The sequence below is a fragment of the Sorex araneus genome, chromosome 4, assembly GCF_027595985.1.
Source record: "Sorex araneus isolate mSorAra2 chromosome 4, mSorAra2.pri, whole genome shotgun sequence".
Taxonomy (NCBI): domain Eukaryota; kingdom Metazoa; phylum Chordata; class Mammalia; order Eulipotyphla; family Soricidae; genus Sorex; species Sorex araneus.
The window spans coordinates 101,658,481-101,680,822 of record NC_073305.1 but is presented as its reverse complement, the minus strand read 5'-3'; the positions used below and the strand labels follow the sequence as shown (position 1 = coordinate 101,680,822).

Below are 22,342 nucleotides of genomic sequence, written 5' to 3'. Positions count from 1 at the left end.
CTCTCCGAGAGCGGCGGAGGAATTGAACTTGGGTTGGCTGCGTGAAAGGCGAAAGCCCAATGCTGTGCTATCATCGCTCCAGCCCAATTATTCTCATGATACTAAAAAAAAAAAATGCAAATCTGCCCTCTCTCCAAATAACTGAGGTTTCAGTAATACTGCAAAAGTTTTATATATATATATATATATATACACACATACATACATATTACTTTTAAATATATATCACTTTATATATACACATTTTTGTGGGGGGGCATTGGAGGTTCTTGCTCAAGTGTCCCTCACCACTGCTATGCTGTGCTGGGGACTAAACCCGAGTTCCCTTCATGCAAAGCAGCCTGTTGAGCTCTCTAGTCTATTAAAAAGAGTGATTTTTACATTTCAGTCTGAAGTCTGTGTGTAGTTTCTCAAGTGAGACCAGTCAGTTTAGAACCAATCAGTTAAAAACAGATAAAAGCAGTCACACTGGCTAGCTATAGACATCTTTTTAATGTTTCACTTTAAAACAAATATTCCTACTAAAAGAGAGCAAAGAAAATTACATTTTAATGGTAGCTTGAAATGGATACAATATTCCTGATTTATTTGTTTTCAGGAAACAGACAATTGTATTGTCATACATGACTTTTAGAACTGCTCATTTAAATGCACATAATTAAATTAAAGTTTCTCATACAAAAACACAGCCATGTCATTTAAGGCAAAAAATACCAGCTTCTGGGGAGATAAGTTAACATTTATGAAATCTTCTCAATCTGAGTGAATGAAACAATCCATTATCTAGATTTCATCATTCCTTTTGATTTGACTTTGCAAATGGGCATAAGAATTAATCATTTTGTGCCTGATTTCCTCCTCTCTATTATTTAACTGGCAAATTCAGAACTCTCAGAATCAGTGAGCCAATGGGAGGTGAGAAAGGCACCTTAGAACATAAGAAATAGACTTAAAAACTCAAGTGTTTTACTTTAAACAAAACTTGTAATCTACAGATGTTAATTTATTTAAGTTGAACAAAATGCAAACACTTAAATCAGACGTAGCAAATATTTTTAGTTAACCTCCTACATGGGATGTTTATAATTGTTAGCTTGATTATCCCTACATTTTGAAGAAGGCAAACCTGAACTGAGAGAGCCTATGGCTACTCAGTGCTCAGTGAAATTGTGCTTCAAGACACCATTTGGAATTGACCAATGGGACTTTGCTAAGTATAAATGGGCGACCCCTCTCAACACCACAGAGAGTGACATCACAGAGAACCCTAGAGTTCTCACACAATACAATGAGCTCTCAACAGCCAGGAATTTTTGTGCTAGAATAAATTTGACTCAAAATGATAATGGCTTCACTGTATAAAAGTTTCCCACAACAGGTTTTATTCAACTTTGTTTATGATTAAGACCTTGGTTATGCATTTAGGTTTTTTTTTTCTCCTGGATCTTCAGATTTCCGCAATGCTGGCTGAATTGTACTGTGTTCGAGGCCTAATGAGACCTATGGAGGGGTCCGCAATACATTCAGAATTCCTGCTGCCAGTGGGGGTTTGGCCCAGGACAGAGTACGTCCAAGAATCAGTGCTACCTGAAAGCTGCTGTTTTCTTTTTCCTTGGCTGGTACTTGGAGAGAGCCTGCTCTAATGCATGGTAGGTAGGTGTCTGGCTTTAGGTCAGGGTAGGGATGTGTGTGTGTGTGTGTGTGTGTGTGTGTGTGTGTGTGTTTTACACATGCATCTTCTTTGGGAGTATGTATCACAACTGCAGGGTGATTGGACAGAGGGATGCCATCAAAAATGACATCTAATAACTTACTAAAACTCTACCATTTGAAACTGAAAATTAGCTTACAAAGCTGGCAAATGCATTTTAACCGAACTGTAAAACCTAAACTCTAGTTCCTGTATATGTCTTCAGCAGCCATGAAGATTCTGAACATTGCACTCCAGCAGAATGTAATAGAATCCAAGGGGAGAGTGGGTGATAGGAAGAGGAAGTTTGAAAAATTCTATCAAAAGAGACAAAGATTAAAAAAGGTGAAGAAGCACACTGCCGGTAGATTGGCAAGGTGGAGAAGGAGGCTCGCTAGTGCCTGGTGACGTTCAGGAGAAAACAGTGGAGGGGACCCATGAGCAGCTAATGGAGAAGAAGAGAGGGGGACAGGCAGTAGAGGAGGGCACAGGGAAGGGCTGGTTGGTTGGCAACCTCCTTCCTTTGGATAGTTGGTTGCTATCCCAGCTCATTCTTCTTGCTGCTGGAGAAGGTCTGCAAGCAGCACTCTCTGCCAAGAAAATCTCTCCCTTTCTGAAGTCCATCTGTGGCTAGAGTTGAACAGAACCAATACGCTGTGCTCCTTTGCCTTCTATAGGCTACTATCTTGCTGAAGTTCTGCATTGTCTGAGACAGTTAGCCTGAGACAGTAACACATGGATGGCCAGCATTGCTTGTATATTTTTCATTTTGTTTCCCCCCCCTTTTTTTTTTTTTTGCAACCACGCTAGAATATTTGGTGTTTTGATTTCTCAGTCCTACCTGGTGTTATCTGGCTTCTACGGGCAAATGTTTATCTCAAGAAATGGAACCAATAATTTCTGGGCTGGGGCAACATTTTGGGGAAGAATAGAAAAGGTGGACTACAGTATAAAAAGTAAAGGAGATTTCGTTTTAGCCTTTCATATGCAAAATGCACTACATACATGATAGCAAAACACATTCAGGACATAGTAAAAAATAAATACCTCACAAAATTCTCTGCTTCTATATAAGAATAAGGGATGATAGGTAGCGGAACCCCCCGACAATATTCATTTTCCAAAAAGTTGAGTTCTTTGATTTTGGTTTGTTTCTCTCCTTCTCATTCCCTTTGAGGTTGTGGAGTCCATATCTTTAACTTCACCTACTTCCAGACATCCTGTCTGGATTCTCTTTGAACCTTTTCTGTCCTACTCTCCCTCAGGTGTGAGCTTCTTGGGATCCCATGTGGTTGTCAGTTCAATGGGAAATGCTCCTCACTGTCCCCCATGAGGGGATAGCATGATCGCCTTGGGGGGGGGGCTCCTTTCCCGAGGTTGCCCTGGTTGTCTCGCTCACCTTCAGAGGATCTTTTCCCGAGAAATCACCCTGAAGCGCACACCCGTTGTTGATCAGCACTTCCCTCGTGCAGAAGCTGACCACCCAAGTCAGTTAGGGACGGTGTCCCAATTAAGTCAAATGTGTCAAGTTGTGTAGTTGCCCCACTGGCCCTGAACTGCTTGATTTGCACACATCCTAATCAAAGACCATTCTCTCCTAAAGAACAACATGAAAATGATGTGCAAAGTTGCTAGCCACAGCATTGAATCACCAAAAGCACACAAATTGACATTCAAATGACATTAATAATAAAATGGCTGAATAGGAACAGGTTGGCAAATACATCTTGAAATAAGCAGCCATTTCTATTATTCCCCGATTCTGCTTGACTTACACCTGGTTAGCAGCTGTTGATGAGAGCCATTGTGTATAAATGTACATGATGGCCTAATTTAAAAAGTGTATTTTGTATTGAATCACAAAGCAGAAATGCCTAAAATTTGAAGGTGTTAACTCCCATCATTAAAAAATACAGTCAGTCAGATCTTCTAAGTGGCCAAAGCTTGACATTTTCACACACCCCAGAGCATCAGCGGAGTTTGGCTTCTCAGAATTTTAAACTCAAGGTACTTTACTGGACCGTGGGTTAATGTTGACGTACCTTGGAATTTCAGCCATCCCTAAACATGCATTTTCATGCAATTAAAAGATAACGGGCTTGTACATGGCCTGTCATGTTCTTCCTGATTCTTGCAATTTCAACTTTTTAGAAGGGCTTTCAAAATAGTTCATGCAATGATATGTATGGCTAAAGGAACTGCTAAAATTAGAAAGGAAACAGAACTTATTTCAGTTTGACAGGAGGCAGGCTGAGGGCGTCTGTACTTTCTCCCGCCTTACAAATGCTCTGAGATGATCTTGATCTTCCAGTCCTTAGAGAGTCTGATGCAAAAGCAGTTTCCCGGGCTGGCGGCTGAACGGCATCAAAAGTGTCTGTCTCCATCTCTTCGGGACCTGCCTCTTCATCAGTAATGAACAATTTGGACTCCCTCCATTTGGGGTAGAAATCTTGGCTGCCTCGGGAGCCACTTGACTCACTCCCTGAAAGCTGAATATTCAGTTCCTCCGTCGACCGGATCAGGTTTTGTACAGACAAAGATTTGCCCAAGTCCTTGGGTACCACGGGCTGGACAGACAACAGAGTTTCTCCTCCCATGTCAAAGCTTTTCCTCAGAGCCCGGTCCTTGGTCACATTTGATTGTGTGACCTGAACATTTTCCTTGGAGGCAACAAGGCAGGTGGTGACGTCGGAAATGTTTTCCTGGAAGCCTGCAGGGTTCGGGTGGAGGGTCTCTGGCCTGGGAAGATGCTTGATGGTTGGGAGAGGAGGGGGGATCTGTAAAGTTGTCGGGGCTGCTGGCTTGGGGGCTGCATTTATTTGGTTTGCAATGTGGTTGGTGGCTGCCACTGTGGAGCCATCGCTTTGACTCAGCGCCACCTGTGGCGCTTGACTGTGCATAGTCGGGCTAAGTGCGTAGAAAGTTTGGGCACTGAACTCATTTGGTGTCAGAATGAACTGCAGGCCTCGAGAGATGTTGGCACTAGCTGACCTGGATAAGCAGCCACTGTTTTGGGCCGAACTGGACAGGTCTTTGCTATCCACAGGGCTCTGATAGTCAGATGTCTGTTCACATTCAAAGGGCGGGATCTGGAATGAAGCCAAAGTGAGGGCGGAGGCGGAACCTTTCCGGAGGACCTGCTGGTAGATGTCCAGGAGGCAGTCCAGCTTGGACTCAATGGATTGAACCTAAAAAGGGGCAAAATGGTTATTTAGGAGGACAGCCAATGAAAAATGGGCCTTTCTGCAGAGAGTAGACTTCTAATTTAATGAGTTGATTTATCTAGTTACTTTTGGGTTTTGGACCATATCTGGAGGTGCTCAGGGTTTATTCCTGGCTCTGTGCTTAGGGATCACTTCTGGAAGTTCTTGGGGGACCAAATTTGGTGCCAGGAAATGAATCAGTGTTGGCTGCATCACGCTAAGTGCTCTCTTTCTGGTCCAGAATTTGTTTTTTTTTTTTTTTTTTTTTTTTTGCTTTTTTAGGTCACACCTGGCGATGCACAGGGGTTACTCCTGGCTCTGCACTCAGGAATTACCCCTGGCCGTGCTCAGGGGACCATATGGGATGCTGGGATTTGAACTCGGGTCGGCCGCGTGCAAGGCAAACGCCCTACCCGCTGTGCTATCTCTCCAGCCCCCAGAATTTGTTTTTTATATAAAGTAGAATGCAGTCCTGACAATCACGACTAGCTTAGGACACACCATCTCTACCCTGCTAGAGGGAGAGCAATGCTTTGACCTTCACACAATCTCCACCAGCACATCTTCCCCCTCATTAATAAAAAAGAACAAGAAATGTCATCAAAGGCCATCTGAACATGATACAAATGCAACTTCAAGGGACTGGAGCCATAGTACAGCTGATTTACTGACCCAGGTTCATGCCCCAGTCCCCAAACCGACAGAAGTTATCAGTGGGCACTACTGGTATGATCTGACCACTTCTGACCCCACTTCCCCAAAATAAATTCCCCCCAAACCAAATGCAACTTGAAGACTTTCCAGACCAGTCAAGATGCCTTTTAGTCTTCTCTAAGGCATAGTCTTAGAAGACTATGCCTTATAGTCTTCTCTATATTCTGGGATGCTACTGCCAAGGAAGAAACTTATTCTCTGATGAAACCAATACCTTCATTATCAATCTAGGTAATTCTGAATTAAAAACTAAAGGTACAAAATGCTTCAGAGATTAATATAGGTCGAACCTTGGAAGCAATTTGATTTCTGGAAAATTTTCTTTGTATGAGAAGACACAACTTCAGTATTCCATGGGAATTATAATGAAGTTTTTTATTTTAAAATAATGATCTAAAAGAGAGACAAGGAAAATAACCAAGACACAAACAAAAAACACAAACCTTTGTTATAATCTATAGTTGTTTCCAGTGATGGATGAATTGATAATTTTTTTTCTTCCTTACATGGAAATCCAAGTAGTTTAGAGAATATTGTCTATGCAGAAAGAAAATTTAAACCAACTGACCAAGTCTTCAGTTCATTATCTTTTAAATATGTTAGTCATTAAAATACATCCAATTAATTGCCTATGACCAGTTTTGAATAAAACCATTCTGGTTAAAAAGGTAACCTATATAGTTGAGTTGTACCTGTTTTTCAACTTTGACTACTCGGCCGAGCATACTGAGATCATCTGTGGTCTCATGTTCTGCGGTTATTTTCTCTCTGCTCTTCTTATCTGATGTGATTTGCCCTTTTCCAAGAATTTGATCAACACTATCAGAGAAAGAGGAGATCTGATTATGAGTAGCAAACATACAGACTACCTTTAGGCCAGAAAGAAATTAGAAAAAAAAAGTTGGTACTAAGGATTGAACCCAGGCCTCATTCACACAAATTACACAGAGAATGGTGTTTTGGAAAGAGAAATCGAATACAATTATCTTTAATCATGCTAAAATAAAATAAACTTGTTCCAGTTAATGTGTCTTTTTAGGGGTGGTGGGGGAGGGGGTGGCACACCTGGTAATACTCAGGGGCTATTCCTGGTTCTATGCTCAGGAGTGACTCCTGGCAGTAACTAGGAGGCCATATGTGGTACTGGAGATTTTAACAGGATCATGGCCACTGCAGTCGCATGCAATGCAGGTGCCTTATCTCAATTTGTTGTACAACAAATTGTACTATCAATTTGTTCAATTTGTTTCTATCATTGACCAGGCATTTTATAAACCCAACTACTTAAGTATCATAATATCCTAATTATGCTTATTTTATGCCAATAGAGCAGATTATTTAGTGAACATTCATTATTATTTGATGAATGAGAGACAAGTAGATTAAAAAGTAATAAATAGTTTTCATTCTTTGGAATTTTATTTGAAGCAGACACACCCCAGGAGTTAGAAACTTAAGATTATTTCTGCAAATTCTGTAGCAGTTCAACTTTATAAAAATCTCGTGAACCATAGATACTTCTATGTAAGGACTGGTGGCTGAGGGCAAAGACTGTAACATGATTGCAGATGAGCCAGAACAATGTCCAAGGAGACTTGGCCAGCTTGTGTGAGAATTATGTTTATGTTTTTCTTGATATAGAATTTATTTATCAGAAATATTGACTGACTTGGACTCGAATCTTTATCTGCTCAGAAATCCTAGTAGTGTGAACCTTATGCCATGACATGAAATTTGTTAAATTGCAAGCTCTTTGGGGAATGGGTCATTATTCAATAATCTCTGGATGGCCACAATGCTTCAGACACATTATCACTGTATCACTGTCATCCTGTTAGTCATCAATTTCCTGGAGTGGGCACCAGTAACGTCTCCATTGTGAGACTTGTTGTTACTATTTTTGGCTTTCCAGGTTCTGCCGTGTGGACAGGATACTCTTGGTAGCTTGCCGAGCTCTCTGAGAGGGACGGAGGAATCGAACCCAGGTCGACCGATGCAGTTTTAATTTTTAAAAAAAATAAAATTTGATTACTTTAAAGAAAATCACAATTCCTGAACAACTGCTTGGATGATTAAAGACTTCTAACTCAGATTATACAAAAAGGTTCAGGAGGCAAAGATGACCCAATCGAAGGACCTTAAGAGACAATTTGGGGGCTGGAGCTATAGCACAGCAGGCAGGGCATTTGCCTTGCATGTGGCTGACCAGGGTTCGATTCCCAGCATCCCATATGGTCCCCTGAGCGCCGCCAGGGGTGATTCCTGAGTGCAGAGCCAGGAGTAACCCCTGTGCATCACCAGGTGTGACCCAAAAAGCAAAAGAAAAATAGAGACAATTTGTTTATTTTTATTTTTTAAATTTGTTTATTATTTTTTAAAAAGTAAAATTAAATAGAAGTTTTAAAACATCACAGAATGGGAGAAAGTATTTCCAATACAATACCAAGAGTCTAACTTACAGAAAAAGTTGCTATGTGAAGCAATCCAGAAAACTTCTCTGATTCTTTCAAATAAGAATGTGATTTAAAGCAGGCAAGGCAGAGAGCAGACACCAATCACATGGCAGGACTGCCCATGACAGAATGATCAAACACATTATAGGCTCAATAATTATCAGTTGAACGAATTAATGAATAAGTTGTGATTTCTAGAATTGCTCAAGAGGGGATTTGTTATGTGTGTGTGTGCGCATGTATGCTTCATAAAAGACCAAGTGTACTCTCACCATACAAATAGTTAAGACTTAATTCTTTTTTTTTTTTGATCACACCCGGTGATACACAGGGGTTACTCCTGGATCTGTACTCAGGAATTACTCCTGGTGGTTCGTGGTGCTAAAATACAAAAATCCAAAACCTCAAGGCTGCTATTGTGGCCACATAACCGCATTATCTCTTCATTCTCAGCAATGGAAAACAAATTATCAAGTGCTTCCTTTCCAGCAGGTCCGACTTTGGGGGGGTGGGGCGGCGAAACGCCAAACAATAATAGTGAGTTTTTTTGTTGAAATATTGAATGTAATCAAAGTAAAGAGAAAGTAAAGTGAAATTTATCAGCTACACAGGCAGGGTGGGGGGCTAGGGGGTGGGGGGGGAAGGTTTACTGTGGTTCTTGGTGGTGGAATCTGTGCACTGGTGAAGGGATGGTTTTTCGAGCATTTTGTAACTGAGACTTAAGCCTGAAAGCTTTGTACCCTCCCACATGGTGATTCAATAAACAAAAATAAACAAAAATAAAAAATAAAAAAATGGAAAAAAGAGAAAAAATGAATTAGCAACATGGAATTCAAGGATTTCCAGAGAAGTTCTTCCTAGATAGTTTAAATGCTTACTTCTTTACAACAAATAACATTTCCATTGCTCACCGTGTTTGAAGGCTCTTAATTCTACACAACATGTCCAGATGGCCAGCAGAATACTGTTCAATAACATCTTTTACATCATATGGGCGTAATGTTTCCTTAAACTTTCGTTTTGCAACATGAAACTTCATAATTCTATAAGAGAAACATATTATATATTAGTCTTTATAACTTGGATAAAAGAATTCACCCAATAGCTTTTGAGTAGATCTAAGAAACTCTAGGGAAGGGGCCAGAAATAGTACAGAAGATAAGGCACAGGCACCACATGTGGTCCCCTGAGAGCAGAGCCAGTACTAAACCCTGAGCGCCACTGGGTGTGACCCCAAAACCCCAAACAAAAACAATAAGAACAACAACAAAAAACTCAACCTACACTCTATTTCTCACCTCTCTCTCCCCAAATATCTGGGGTAAGAAGCATAATTGATTTTCCTTTGGTGGAAAAGTGGAAGAATAGAAGTAAATGAATAGCTTTATTTTATTTTATTTTCTGGCTTTTGGGTCATACTCAGTAGTGGTTAGGGCTTACTCCTGGCTCTGCACTCAGGAATTACTCCTGGTGGGTGAGGGGGACCATGTGGGATGCTGGGGACGGAACCCAGGTTGGCCTTGTGCAAAGTAAATGCCTTACCTGCTGTACTATTGCTCTGGCTCCAACAAATGACGAGCTCTAAAAAAAAATACGGTGGCCAGAGAGATTGTATACAGGAGACAAAGAGCTTGCCTTGCGTGTGGCTCTGACTCTTTTCTAACCCCTGCCACCACATACGGTCCCCAGAACTCTATCAGAGGTCACTCCAGACAGAGCACAGAGCCAGGAATAGTTCTTGAGCATGGCTGGGTGTGGCCCCAACACCCTCTCCCCCAACAAAAATACTTAGGGCTATAGATGTGGCTCAAGTGGTGGGGCATATGACCGGCACATGGGAGACCCTGCATTCGATGGCTGGTACTGTAACCGCAAGCACTGCTGGGTGTGGCCCCAGTGTGCAACTCCCCTCCTCCGTGAATCCCACATCAATAACACCAACAATTCTCAGTCTATCTTAGTTAATTACAAGGAATCCAAACTGGTTTATTAGTCAAAAAACCCAAGTTAAGGGGTGGGGAGATAGCTCAGGGGTCACCCTGGTGGGGCTTGGGAGACCACGTATGGTTCTGAGAATTGAGATGGGGCCACATGCCACCTAACCCTCTGCCCTTGCTCTGGCTCTCAGACACTCAGACTGAACTGTAAAGTGAAGGGTTGGAAAGCAGAGCCTAGGTTGGCAGCGGGCTTCCCTTCTCGGTTCTCCTACAGGCTAATCTCAATACCGTATATCTCAATTCTCCAAATGTGTGAATCCAGAGTGACTCAAGTCTAGACAAGGAGGAGGGAGCATTTTTCCCCCCCCGAAAGGTGTCAAATAATATTTTCTACTTTATTGGTCTTCTGGTTTCTCTTGGAAACCTTCCACAATCACTTGTCATTGCAGCAAGAGTGTAACCACAGACAATACAAAAACAAAACAAACAAATGTTGATACGTTCCACTAAGATTGTACCTGGGCGCCAAAGAGACAGTACAGTGGGTAGGGCATTTGCTTTGCATGCGGCCGACTTGGGTTCAATCCCTGGTACCACATATGGTCCCCCGAGACCACCATGATTCTTCAGTGCAGAGCCAGGAGTAAGCCCTGAGCACTACCAGGCATGGCCCAAAAGTGGAAGAAAGAAAAAGAAAAAGAAAGAAAATAAAAGAGAAAAAGGACTGTATCTGTAAACACCAGCATTGGATCTGGACCACTCAATAGTTTACTGACCCTTGTCTAGAGAAAACAGAGGGAAGAAAGGAAAGCCTCTGGATTTTCCATGGGAACAGACAGAGGATTTGGTGGCCTCTTCCAAATAAAAGAAGTTTACTACGATGTATGTGGTGTTTGAGCAAATCATTCCAGAATAAAATGAAGACATACATCATAATGAATCTTAACCATTCAGAATAATGGTTCAGATGATTGTAATTCCAGGCAGTGCTTCCCCTTGTAATCCTATGAAGAGGGTACCATCATCACCTCCATTTGCAGATAAGAAACGGAGGCACAAAGACATTGAGTAATTTGCTTGAGGTTAAGCAGCTAGCAAGTGTAGAATTGAGCCAGCGTAGCTCAGTGCTGATTTCTTTATTAGAGCTGTCTTTGTGTTTTGTATTATTTACTGAAATGCTACCATGCACATCACTTTATCTCCTTTCAGCACCCAGTTCTTGTCCAGAGTGATCATTTCCAATTATCGTTGTCATAGTGGTCCCTTCTCTGTCTCCTCTCTACAAGTCCCTAATTTACTTCCCCCATGCTACTTTGTGGCACACTTCCTACCATAGGCTGGTCTTCATGGTAGGAAAACAGTAATACCCATGATCCAATGTGGGTATTATTTGCTTACCATGTTTTTTTGTGTCCTGCAAATGACCCCGATCATTCCATTTATGTCCCTAATCCTCTGATTCATTTTACCATAAGCATTATAGTCTCCATGTCCATCTACGTATAAGAAAATTTCATAACTTCGCTGGGAAAGGGGTCTCGAATGGTAAGAAGCTTAAGAAACTATGGTGTAGGGGAAGGATACCCACGTACAAAGCCGCTATGTTCCAGGAATGCCACTAGAGGGCGAGAGAGCTTCACCACAAAACTAAACTGTCAGCTCAGAAAGAAAGGCTGCTCATACAATTTTCTAAGCAAAAAGAAAGAGCTAAAGCAAAGTTAAACACTGGGTAGAATAGATCTATATATACACACAAACACATGTGCGCTTATATGGAAATTTAGGTACATTTGTGGTGCTGCCATGAGTTATAAAATCTTGCAGAAGTCATGTTCCAGTACTCTAAGTAAGGGTAAAAAACGTTGCCTATGAATATGCAGAGATGGGAATGATAAGAAAACAGAAGTGGCAGTGACTGTTACCTTCACCAAACAGATGGATGACCCGGCCAGCAGCCAAACTGTGCCAGGTGGGCAGGGCTCAGCCCACTGTCAACTGCAGACATCTCATGATGGATTGTAAAGGCAGCAGCACCTCCCATGCTCTGTGCTCCTGGCAATCAGCAGGGGACTTTTAGAAAATGCCACTATCTGGGTCCTTCCTTCTGGAATTTTGTTTGAATGGAACTTGGTGTAGTCTGGATATTTTATTAAACTCTTAAGGCAATTGTAAGGTGCAGTCAAGTCCAGGATGAAATAGAATTGGGAGGGGAATGGTCCCTCCCATCCCTCTCTGGCTGGACGTGGTTCAGTGGCAGAGAGCACACAAGGATCTAGGTTCCATTGTGGTTCTGTGTGAAAACATCAAAGAATACTCATCTGACACTCGTAGGTTACCGTATTGGGAGCTCAGAACCTGCATCCAGGGAGAGACCAATGATTTCTTGGTCTCCTGGTGGAAGGAAAGCGCCGGGAATGTGTTCCTCCCAGATCCAAAGTCTCATTCATTATGAGATAGGAGCTTTTTTTTAAAAAAAAAAATTTTCTTTTTTTGGTCACAGCCGGCGATACTCAGGGGTTACTCCTGGCTCTGCACTCAGGAATTACTCCTGGTGGTGCTCAGGGGACCATATGGGATACTGGGAATCGAACCTGGGTCGGCCGCGTTCAAGGCAAACGCCCTACCCGCTGTGCTACCGCTCCAGCCTGAAGTGTGAGCTTTTGTTGTCATTGTTGTTTTTGCGGGTCATACCTTGTGGCGCTCAGTTTTAATTCCTGGTCCTGTGCTTAGAGGTCACTTCTGGTGGGGCTCAGGGGAAACTTTTATGGTGCTGGGAATTGACCTTTGGTTGGCAGGTGCAAAGCAAGTGCTCACCCTCTCTGGCCCATGGGAACTATTTAGATAAGCTCAGCATGACTGATGAGAAATCCCCGATGAGGGAACTCATCCACTCGTCTGCCAGACATTTCCCGAGTGTCAGCTGTGTGCCTCGCTCTGTGTTAGGTGCAGGGTCAGAAGGTGCAGGAATAAACTCAGTTGCTCTTTCAGTCTTTTAGGGAAGAGAGACAAGCAATGAGATAGTTATGAGGCATTTGGCACATGGAAGGCAACGGGAGGCACGTGACGTGATGTGGGAGCAGAGAAGGGGGTCCAGTCTGGATTGGGAGAAGTTCTAGGAGGCGACTTTACCCATCTACTGCTCATCTCTGGGGACAGACATGACAGATTTCTCAGGGCACAGCCATGGTCTTCTTTTGCCCAGACCTTCTGTGCCGATGATGCTCTTGCTCCTGACCTTTCCTTTTGCTTTCTGTTGCTTCAGTGTTGAATCAGTTTGCTTGACTGACATCATGCTCGTCCTCTTCTTTCCCAGCTGGGAATGACAATCCCCTGATGTTTGACTCTGTGAGAAACACAGCCTCTTTCTGATGTCAAAAGCAAGGGGACTTGGGGGTCATTTGTTAGGTGTCTCAGAGCCACTGTAGCAAATTCAGCACACGTACTGGGCTATAGAACTTGACATCAAGGGTAGGGTGAATACTGCAGGCATATGTATTACTTGCTAGATGATTTATTTGTTATTTTCCTGGTTATTAGTAATGCAGATTTGGATTGCTGGAGTAGTATAGAAGAGTCTCAAGACTCTTCAAAACTAGCTATAAAATTATGTTTACCCCAGATACTTGCATCTCAGATAGAGCTAGTGGCCAGTGGCTAAAGGAACCCTGAGGATTCCTCTGGCGTGACCAGTTTCACATTCCTTCTTTCAATTCTCCTTTCTCTGTTTGCTTTTTGGGTTGTACCTGACGGTGCTTGAATGTCACTTCTGGTGGTACTCAGGGGACCATCTGGTGCTGGGGATAGAATTTGGAAATCCCCATGCGAAGCATGTACTTCAGTCCTTTGAGCAATCTCCCGGGTCCTTTTACTTAATTTTTCAGAGCCAGGAACTGAACCCAGGGCATCACACACACAAGCCGGGTGTGCGACGATGGAGCACCCTCTGCTTTCAACTCTTTGTTAGAAATGTCCTCCCTGTGCATGCTTTCACTGACGCAGGCCCCTCCGGAAGTGGGGGTGTTCAAACACTTGTGACGATTGGGCTCTAAATCCTGAACCTAGTGTGGCACTAGTGTGCTTTTCCATACTCTGTTTCATTTCTCTCTTTTAAGCAATGTTATTTTCGGTGGGCGGGGGGTGGCTCTGAAGTGGGGTGACTGGTGGGGGTTCAATGCAAGGGTCCAAGGATGCAGTGCTGCTCAGGGCCCGCCACACTGCAGCCTCCAAGGCTACCTATGGCGATGCTCAAGAGCCATGTGGTGCGGCAAGAGAACCCAGGTCAGACCCATGCACGCCCCATGCCCTAACCTCTACACTGTCTCCGCATACTTAATGTGCCTTCTTTGTAGGAAAGAAATAAGATGCAACAAAACCTTTTAGATGCTAGCAAGTCTCTAAGTCTAATTTCCCTCCTAGGATTCCTTGTCATGGATGCAGTAACCAATCTGGGCATTTTGTTTTCCTAGCAATATAAACTCCTGCATTAACTTTAAAGTGTTGGATAAATACAACTGATATGAAATGCTGATAGATGTTGACTGCTCTTTCATGTCTTCAAACATGGCAATGAATAGGTGATTCGGTTCAAGTGCTAACAAAATCAAATGTTAAAAATGTTTTGATGCTGAGCTGGAGAGACAGTACAGCAGAGAGGATGTTTGCCTTGCATGCAGCAAATCTGGGTTCCATTCATGGCACCCTATATGGTCCCCTTGAGTCCTGCTAGACATGATCCCTGAGCCCAGAGCCAGAGTAAACTCTGAGTACTTCCAGGTGTGGCCCAAAAACAAAGAATAATTTTTTTTTACACTGCAAAGCAAGTGCATTTTCAGTGTAAATCTTAGTTTCATGCAGACCTCTAGGTAATGTGGTCAAAATTACCTTCAACACAGACACAAACAAAAAGTGTATTCCATGTAATATATTAGCCAATCTTAAAAATATGTGCAAAATGATCTATAAAATTTTCTAGCAGCCTCCTTTTCTGTGCCCTGTCATAGACTTGGCTGTCAAGAATGTCTTAATAGTGACTTGCAAACAAAGATTCATCACCTCTGCTAAAATAGCTGAGATGCCATCAGCAAAATGAAGAACTGGTGATGATTAAACAGCTTGTAGATTTAACAAAAACCCACAATGGCAAACATGTGCCTCTTTCTCTCTATTTGCGGAGTATTCTTGTCTGAAGCATAAAGTGGGATTTCAGAAGGATTTTGAGCAGAAGATGCATTGATGTGAGTATGCCTTGGGGCAGGGAAACGTTCCTGGACAGGCCTTTCAGAAGTGGAAGCACAGAAGGCTAGGCCCTGGGTAAACCTCCTCCCCCAGCCCGGGGTGACAGGGAGGTCTGATTTGCATACCACCTCAGAAACTGACTTGTCAGCCATGGCTGTCCTTGTGGATCAGATCTGAGACATGTAAGGAGGGTTTGATGAGCCTGTGCTAGCTATAGAGAAATTCTTGACACCTCATTTGTGCTCCCATTAAGTGTGGAAAAGTGTCACAGATTAAAAAAAAAAGTTCTGCTGATACTCTGGCTGCCAAGCCTTTGCAACTGTTTCCCAAGTGGTGGATGAGATGATCATCTCTCCTGTTACCATTTTCAAAGGACCATTTTCATGCTTATCAGCTTTGCCTCTTGCCGAAACACTATTCACCAAGACCTCTCACTTGTTTCTGTGCTTGCTGTCTTCTCTCTGATTCCCACACTGGCCCTGCAGTGACTCTATAGATCACTGATTTTTAGGCTGAGAGTTGCCAGGTTTGTCCTCACTCCAGTTTCCTCCTGGGTTTCAAACCCAGGATCTACACGGTGATCCCTCAAGATCCTACACCCTCTCCCACCTCTGTCTGACCAGACTCTCCCAGGTATCATACTGACATCTGCTTTTTCCACTATAGTCTCTTCCACCACATCCTCTCCTCTGCAGAAGCTCTGAATCCATTCCTCACAGTTCTTGATCAGGATTGCCTAGTGTCACAAATCCTGGCATTGTATGATTTTCTCTTTCTCTCTTTCTCTCTCTCTCACTTCAGAGTTTTTGGGCTATACTTGATGATACTCATGGGTTACTCCAAGCTCTGCACTCAAGAATTATTCTGTGGGACCACGTAGGATCCCGGGATTGAACCCAGGTCGGCTGCATGCAATTCTCTCTTCTAATCTATGCATCGCACAGCGATCAGTCATCTTAGTTTTAGAATAAAACACCAACCTAATCAATTTGCTGACTTACTCTGTACTTAGATGCCTTCCTGCTTTTCTGTTTGTTGTACATAATGGTTCCTGTTTCTGTCTTTGGGCTAACCGCTCCTTTCCTCAGCCTCTGTCGCTTTGAACCACAGACTTGTTTTTCGCCTCCAAAGCTAGACATCACTTAATTTTATCTTTAAGTGCCCCCGTACCTTCTTAAGTTTTTATTGTAATAAGGGGGACAGGGGACGGTGTTGTCAATCATGTTTGGTGGTGGTGCTGGGCTGTGGTTAACACTTAGTTCTGGTGCTTGCACACACCCAGCTGTGTGCTGGAGATTGAAATACTTTGCTGTGACTCGAGAGGGGAGCAGGTGAGAGTTGGGTCCCAGAAAGCAGAGCCTTGGGGACTGCACTCAGTGCATGTGGGCTAATATGGGGATCAAACTCACGTTCTTATGCTTGCAAGGCAGGTGCCTTGAGCAGCTGGGCCATCTCTGGGCTCTGCAGCACAATACTTTCTTTTTTGTGTGTGGGCGGATGGTGGTGGAAGGGGCTGGCCACTGGAGCACAGCGACTGTGACTGTTGACACAGAGCTCACCACATGGCCAGCTTATTTCCTGTTGTCTAGCAACTGTTCATTCACTTCTTTCCCACCAAACTCAATGAGGCTAATATTCTTACCAGCCTCACTTCCCCAATGAGGGAAAAAGGTGCAGAGGGGCGATTTGAGTTGCCCAAGATTTCATAGAGAAGGTCATTTGAATAAGTTTAAGTGGGAAGAGGGGGGTTAATGGTGCCAGGGTAAAGCTAGGCTGTAGCCCCAATTAAAGAATTAAAGAATTATTTTGGGGCTTGGGGGCTTGGGCCACAGCTGGTAATGTTTAGTGCTCAAGAATGATTCTGAGGGTGTTCTCAGGAGTGACCCCTGTGGTGTTGGGGATTTGAGCCAGGATCTCATGCAAAGCAAATGTCTCTCCTCCTGAACTTCCTCTCTAGCCCTTAAAGAATTCTTTGAGGGTTGAACAGCTCGATAGGTTGAGTGTATGCTTTGCACACAGGGTATCTGGGATTGAAACCTGGTGTATGAGTGACCCCCAAGGACGGAGCTGGTAGTAAACTCTGAGCACTGCCAGGTGCATTCTAATACATTTCCTCCTTCCCCATCAAAATTATTTGAATTTTCACCCCAGAGTAAATATAGTCAATAGACTCCTTAAAAAGTTGACGTGGCTTGGAAGAAAGAAAGGCTGCATGTAGGTGAAACCTAGCAGGTATGATGACTACTGTGTAGAGCTATTCAGAGATAGTTGGAACAAGATACAATCAACAGCTGCTCGAGGTAATTTCTCTCCAAAATAATGAGTAATCTTCCTCAAGTTCTTGTGGTTATTTTCCAAGGACAGGCTGTTGATATTCTGACTCACTTTTATTTTTTTTGACGATTGACAGAAAACATGGTTGTACAAGACATGCTGACAAGAGAAGAGCTGTTGTTGACTTCTCATTGAGAGTGGCCTCAAGCCTGCATACAGTGTTTCTGTGAACAAGTACTGGTAAAAGGTGTAGAAGCTCTGCATTGAAATGCACTCAAAGATCCCGCTCTCTCCTCGAGGGCCTAGTCTGCACAGTCCCTGGAAACTGCCCTGGAGTGAGTCCCTGAGAAGTTCTTAAGTTTGGCTGGTAGAGAAACCCAAATACAAATATTTCTTTTCGTTTAGTTTCATTTCCATTTTGGGGCTACACCCCAGAGATTGAACTGGGGTTAGCAGAGTGCAGGGCAAGCACATTAGCCACCGTACTATCTCTTCAACCCCACAAAAGTTAAATTCTAAAAGCAGATTAAAAAAAAACAACCTAGTTGGCGCTCAGGGGGCTAGTCCCAGCTTGGTGTTTGGGCGGACCATGCACTGGAGGTATAGGAGACATTGAATCCAGCTTCCTGCGAGGCATGCACTCAGCCCATAGCTCAATGGGCTTTTTCATTAAAACAATTATTATTTTGAGATTTTGTTATAAACAGAGTGGCATGAGATATAACTTTGAGAATTCATTGTTCCAAATAAAAGTGTATGTTAATTTCTTTGTTAAATATTGACCACTTATGAGAGTATGATAAGAGACAGAGATATGACAGAGAGAGAGATGGGGGAGAGAGAGAAAGGGACTGACAGAGACATACAGAGACAGAGACACAGGGAGAGATAGAAGGAGAGAGAGCTCACTAGCTCATGACTCTTGCCTACACTTTGATTTTGGACTACTAGCCTCCAGAGAACTGTGAGAAAATATATTTATGTTGTTATCCTTCTTCTCAGCCTGTGGTTTCTCTTCAGGGAGGCTCCAGAAACTGTGTTTATAGAATGTTCAAGAGTTAGCAATTTCCTTATCAATTCCTTGCTAATTTCATCCTTCTATTTAGAAATTAAAAAATTTCTTTTTAGTTTTTGGGTTATACCCAGCAGTACTCAGGGTTCAGTCCTAGCTCTGTGCTCAGGAATCACTCCTGGTAGGGCTCGGGGAATCATGTGTGGTACCAGGGATTAGACTGGGGTGAGCAAAGTGCAGGGCAAGCACATTAGCCACTGGACTATCTCTTCAACCCCACAGAAGTTAAATTCTAAAAGCAGATGAAATGAAACTTCCCATTGTTTGCATTCAATCATTAACGAGACTAAGCTCTTGTTAAAAATACAGTATTTACTCCCACACATGAGTTAGAGAGCACAGTTCCAGCAATTCCTTGTGCTCTCACTAAATAATATTTTATATTTAAATAACCTGTGGTAATCCCAGAGGAACTAAGTAAGAATAAGTATTCTGGTGTTAGAGGGCTGTTGTGGGTGTTAAAGCATTTGCCTTGCATGCATCTGATTCAGTTTAATCCCTAACAACACATATAGTCCTCCCCTCCCCCCTCCCGCCAGTATCTCTGTGAATGATGCCTGAGCAGAGTCTGAGAAAGCCCTGAGCACCACAAGGTATAAACCCCAAGCCCATCCTCTCCAAAAAGGAACAAACATAAATGTTCTTTGGCCTGTTATATTATATAGGCATATTTTAGGGGCTAGAGAGATAGGTCAAAGGGCTGGGTGCATGCTTTGCACTCAGGTTAGATCCCTGTCACTTAGCGCTTCCAGGAAGCCATCAAGCACTGATTCAGAGTAGCCTCCAACCTTAGGGTGTGGCCCCGATATACAAGGGGGAAATAGACCTGTACTGGAAATGTCTAAGAATACTCATTGTTTACTACTATAAAAAGTGATGTTATAGCTGGACAAGATCTGAGGGTTAAAAGTAGGGAAAGGGATATCCTTGATAACCTTTCAGTATCAATATTGCAAACCACAATGCCCAAAAGGGGGAGGAGAGAGAGAGAAAGAGAGAGAGCAAGAAAGAGAGAGAGACAGACAGAGAGACAGAGACAGAGAGGAGAGGAAGAAGAAGAAGGAAGAGGAGGAGGAGGAAGAGGAAGAGGAAGAAGAGGGGAGGAGGGGGAGGAGGGGTAGAAGGAAAAGGAGGGGGAGGAGGAGGAGGAGGCAGGCAGGGGGTGGGAGGAGGGGGGTGATGGGAGGGAACCTGGGGACACTGGTGCTGGGAAATGCACATTGGTGTAGGAATGGGTGTTGGAATACTGTGTGACTGAAATCCAATCATGAATGGCTTTGTAAGGGTCTATCTCACAGTGATTCAATAAAAATGTTTGAAAAAAAAGTGATGCTCTGGGTTAGACAGAGAGTTCAATGGGCTGAGCTCATGCTGTGTGTGTGAGGACTGGGCTGGATTTCTGGCACTGCCTGGTCCCCTGAGCATTACTGGGAGCAAACCCTCCAGCAGCACTAGGTGTGGCCCCCCAAGCTATAACTTAAAAAAAATGTAAAAAGTGACATTGTTCATTTAAAAACTGTTTCAAGGTGCAGTTGGGTAATAGAGTCCAGCCAAGTTCAGAGAATGGCTTTAATCCCATCACTGCCTGAGAATATTTACTTTTAACATTAACTAGAAACAAGTGCTGGAGAGAGTACAGGGGTTGAGACACTTGTTTTGCATGTGGTGACCCTGCTTCCATCCCTGGCACCACAGGATCCCCCCAGCACTGCTAGGAGCGACACCTGAACACAGATCCAGGAGTAGCCTGAGCACTGCCATACGTGACAATTGTAGAAATTAAAAATGTGACAGATTATTCATAAATATTAGCAACAATGCCTACTTTACATGGAATGTAATAATATTATTTCCCATGCTGTCATCCTTTCAGTGAAATACACATTTCCTGTTACACACTTTAATTTTAATTTAGTTCTAAAGAAAGCTACTATCTTTATACAAGCTTCTGGAGGACAGAAACACAGGTATTCATATTAAATCATCAAGGAACCAGTGAATAACAAGGAAGGTCAGTGCCAAAACAAAGATCCTTCTTTAGAGACGAATAAAAAGTGGTTTCCACTTGCAATCAGCAGTGTACATGTAAAATACTATTTCAGATGAATGGAGGTGGGGCATGTTCTGGCAAAAGAACCTCACAGTCGCCTTATGTCCAGCTTATTTTCTGAATGACACAGAGAGAGGACACTGTTGCATAGGATTTGGGCACTGCAGCTTGCAAGCTCCTTTCTAAATTGCTCATTGTATCGATTTGGTTTTTCAGTGATGGATTTTTAGAGGTATGAGTTAGGACTTTCTAATGGCGATATTAACATTGAAGTAGATACATTTTCATGGAATCCAACAATTTAAATGGAACTTTAAAATAAGTTAAAAAAAATCCACTAAGCAGAATTGGTGTATGCAGAGAAAAATATCAACCTCAAGTATCACTAAGTAGCTGGCAGAGGGCTTCAGAAATCCGCAAAGAGGGGCAGACATGAAAATAATAAAAATTCTTTAAAATAAGGACCAGATTTCAAGAGGAAGACATAACAAAATAAAGCTTAAGCTGCTACTAAAGTGCTTAGCTAGCAGAATAAACCCTTTCCATTTTTTTTTTTCTTGCAACTCATAATTCTTTTTATAGGTTGTGAAGCTAAAGCAGGAAGCTTCAGAAGGTCTTCAGAAATGACACACATTTGGGTTAAGGATGATTTTTAGGAAACCTAACATCTGCTAAAGCCTGAAAATCTGCTTCTAGTAGATATGGTTTATGGTACTTATGGTAACTTAAGTTTATCAATGTGTGGACAAACTGTCTCACCTTCACTTTAGGGTCTTTGATGGATAAAAAGAGTGAATTTAAAGAATTTTAAGGTTGATCTTAAATTAGGAGGAAATCAGTTTGTTCCAGTAGAGTTCCAATAGAACTTTCTGCAATGATGAAAATGTTCTGTATCCTGTCTGCCCCACATACGGCCATCTATGGCTGCTGAGCCACCCCTTTGTGGTTGCTATTAATAGTTGTCAGGGCCACACCTAGTGGAGGACCGGGACCACTCTTGGTGGTACTGGGGCCATCGGGGCCACACCCAGTGATCTTCAGAAAGCCGTGAGCTTCTAGGGATTAAACCTCAGGCTGTGTACATGTAAGGCTTATGCTCTACCTTTTCAGCCACTTTATTTTTGTTTGTTCTTTTTTTTTGGGCCTGTGCCAGGGCTTACTCTGAATTTTGTAGTGAAGAATCATTAGTTTTTTAGTGTCAGGAATCGAACCAGGAATCTTTTGCATGCACAGCAGATACTTTATCACTGAGCCACATCCCCTGTCCTCAAATGAGAACTTGAAATATGAATAGTATGTCTCTATTTTGTGAAATATGATAGCAATCTGCATTTCAAATTCAATTAAATTTGAATTAATCCAGACTGAAAAATCACATGTGACTTGTGGCCACCATATTGGATAGCGCCATTCTAGATTCTCTCTACCTGTTTGCTTAAAAGCTTCCAATATCATTTACTATATATTTTTGGGTATTTGGGGTTTAAATGTTTCCCAAGACCGCTAAGCTGGCCAGGAATAGGGTGACCATACACTTATCAAAAGAGATGCTTTGAGAAAGCAGGAGTATTATTGACAATCATGATGAGATAATGGTGTTTCCCCGGGTGGTCCAGGACTCATGAGAAGGTATGGTTTCCCCACCTGCAGATATTGTTGCTTGAGAGTTCCACTGAAAGTCACTGTCACTGGATTTTACTTCTCTTTCGGATGC

At 42.7% G+C, this 22,342-nt stretch overlaps 1 protein-coding gene across 1 annotated transcript in view; it reads right to left on the bottom strand.

Moving 5' to 3' along the window:
* Positions 1–473: 473 nt before the first annotated feature.
* The window catches only part of KCNQ5 (potassium voltage-gated channel subfamily Q member 5), a 588,348-nt gene continuing 566,479 nt past the window's right edge, over positions 474–22,342 (bottom strand). The window contains exons 12-14 of the mRNA XM_055134600.1: positions 8,972–9,103; positions 6,300–6,426; positions 474–4,878 (exon numbers count right to left, since the gene is read on the bottom strand). Of these exons, the coding sequence (XP_054990575.1) occupies positions 3,916–4,878; positions 6,300–6,426; positions 8,972–9,103 (1,222 nt within the window). The 3' untranslated portion in view covers positions 474–3,915. The remainder of the gene's footprint in view (positions 4,879–6,299; positions 6,427–8,971; positions 9,104–22,342) is intronic.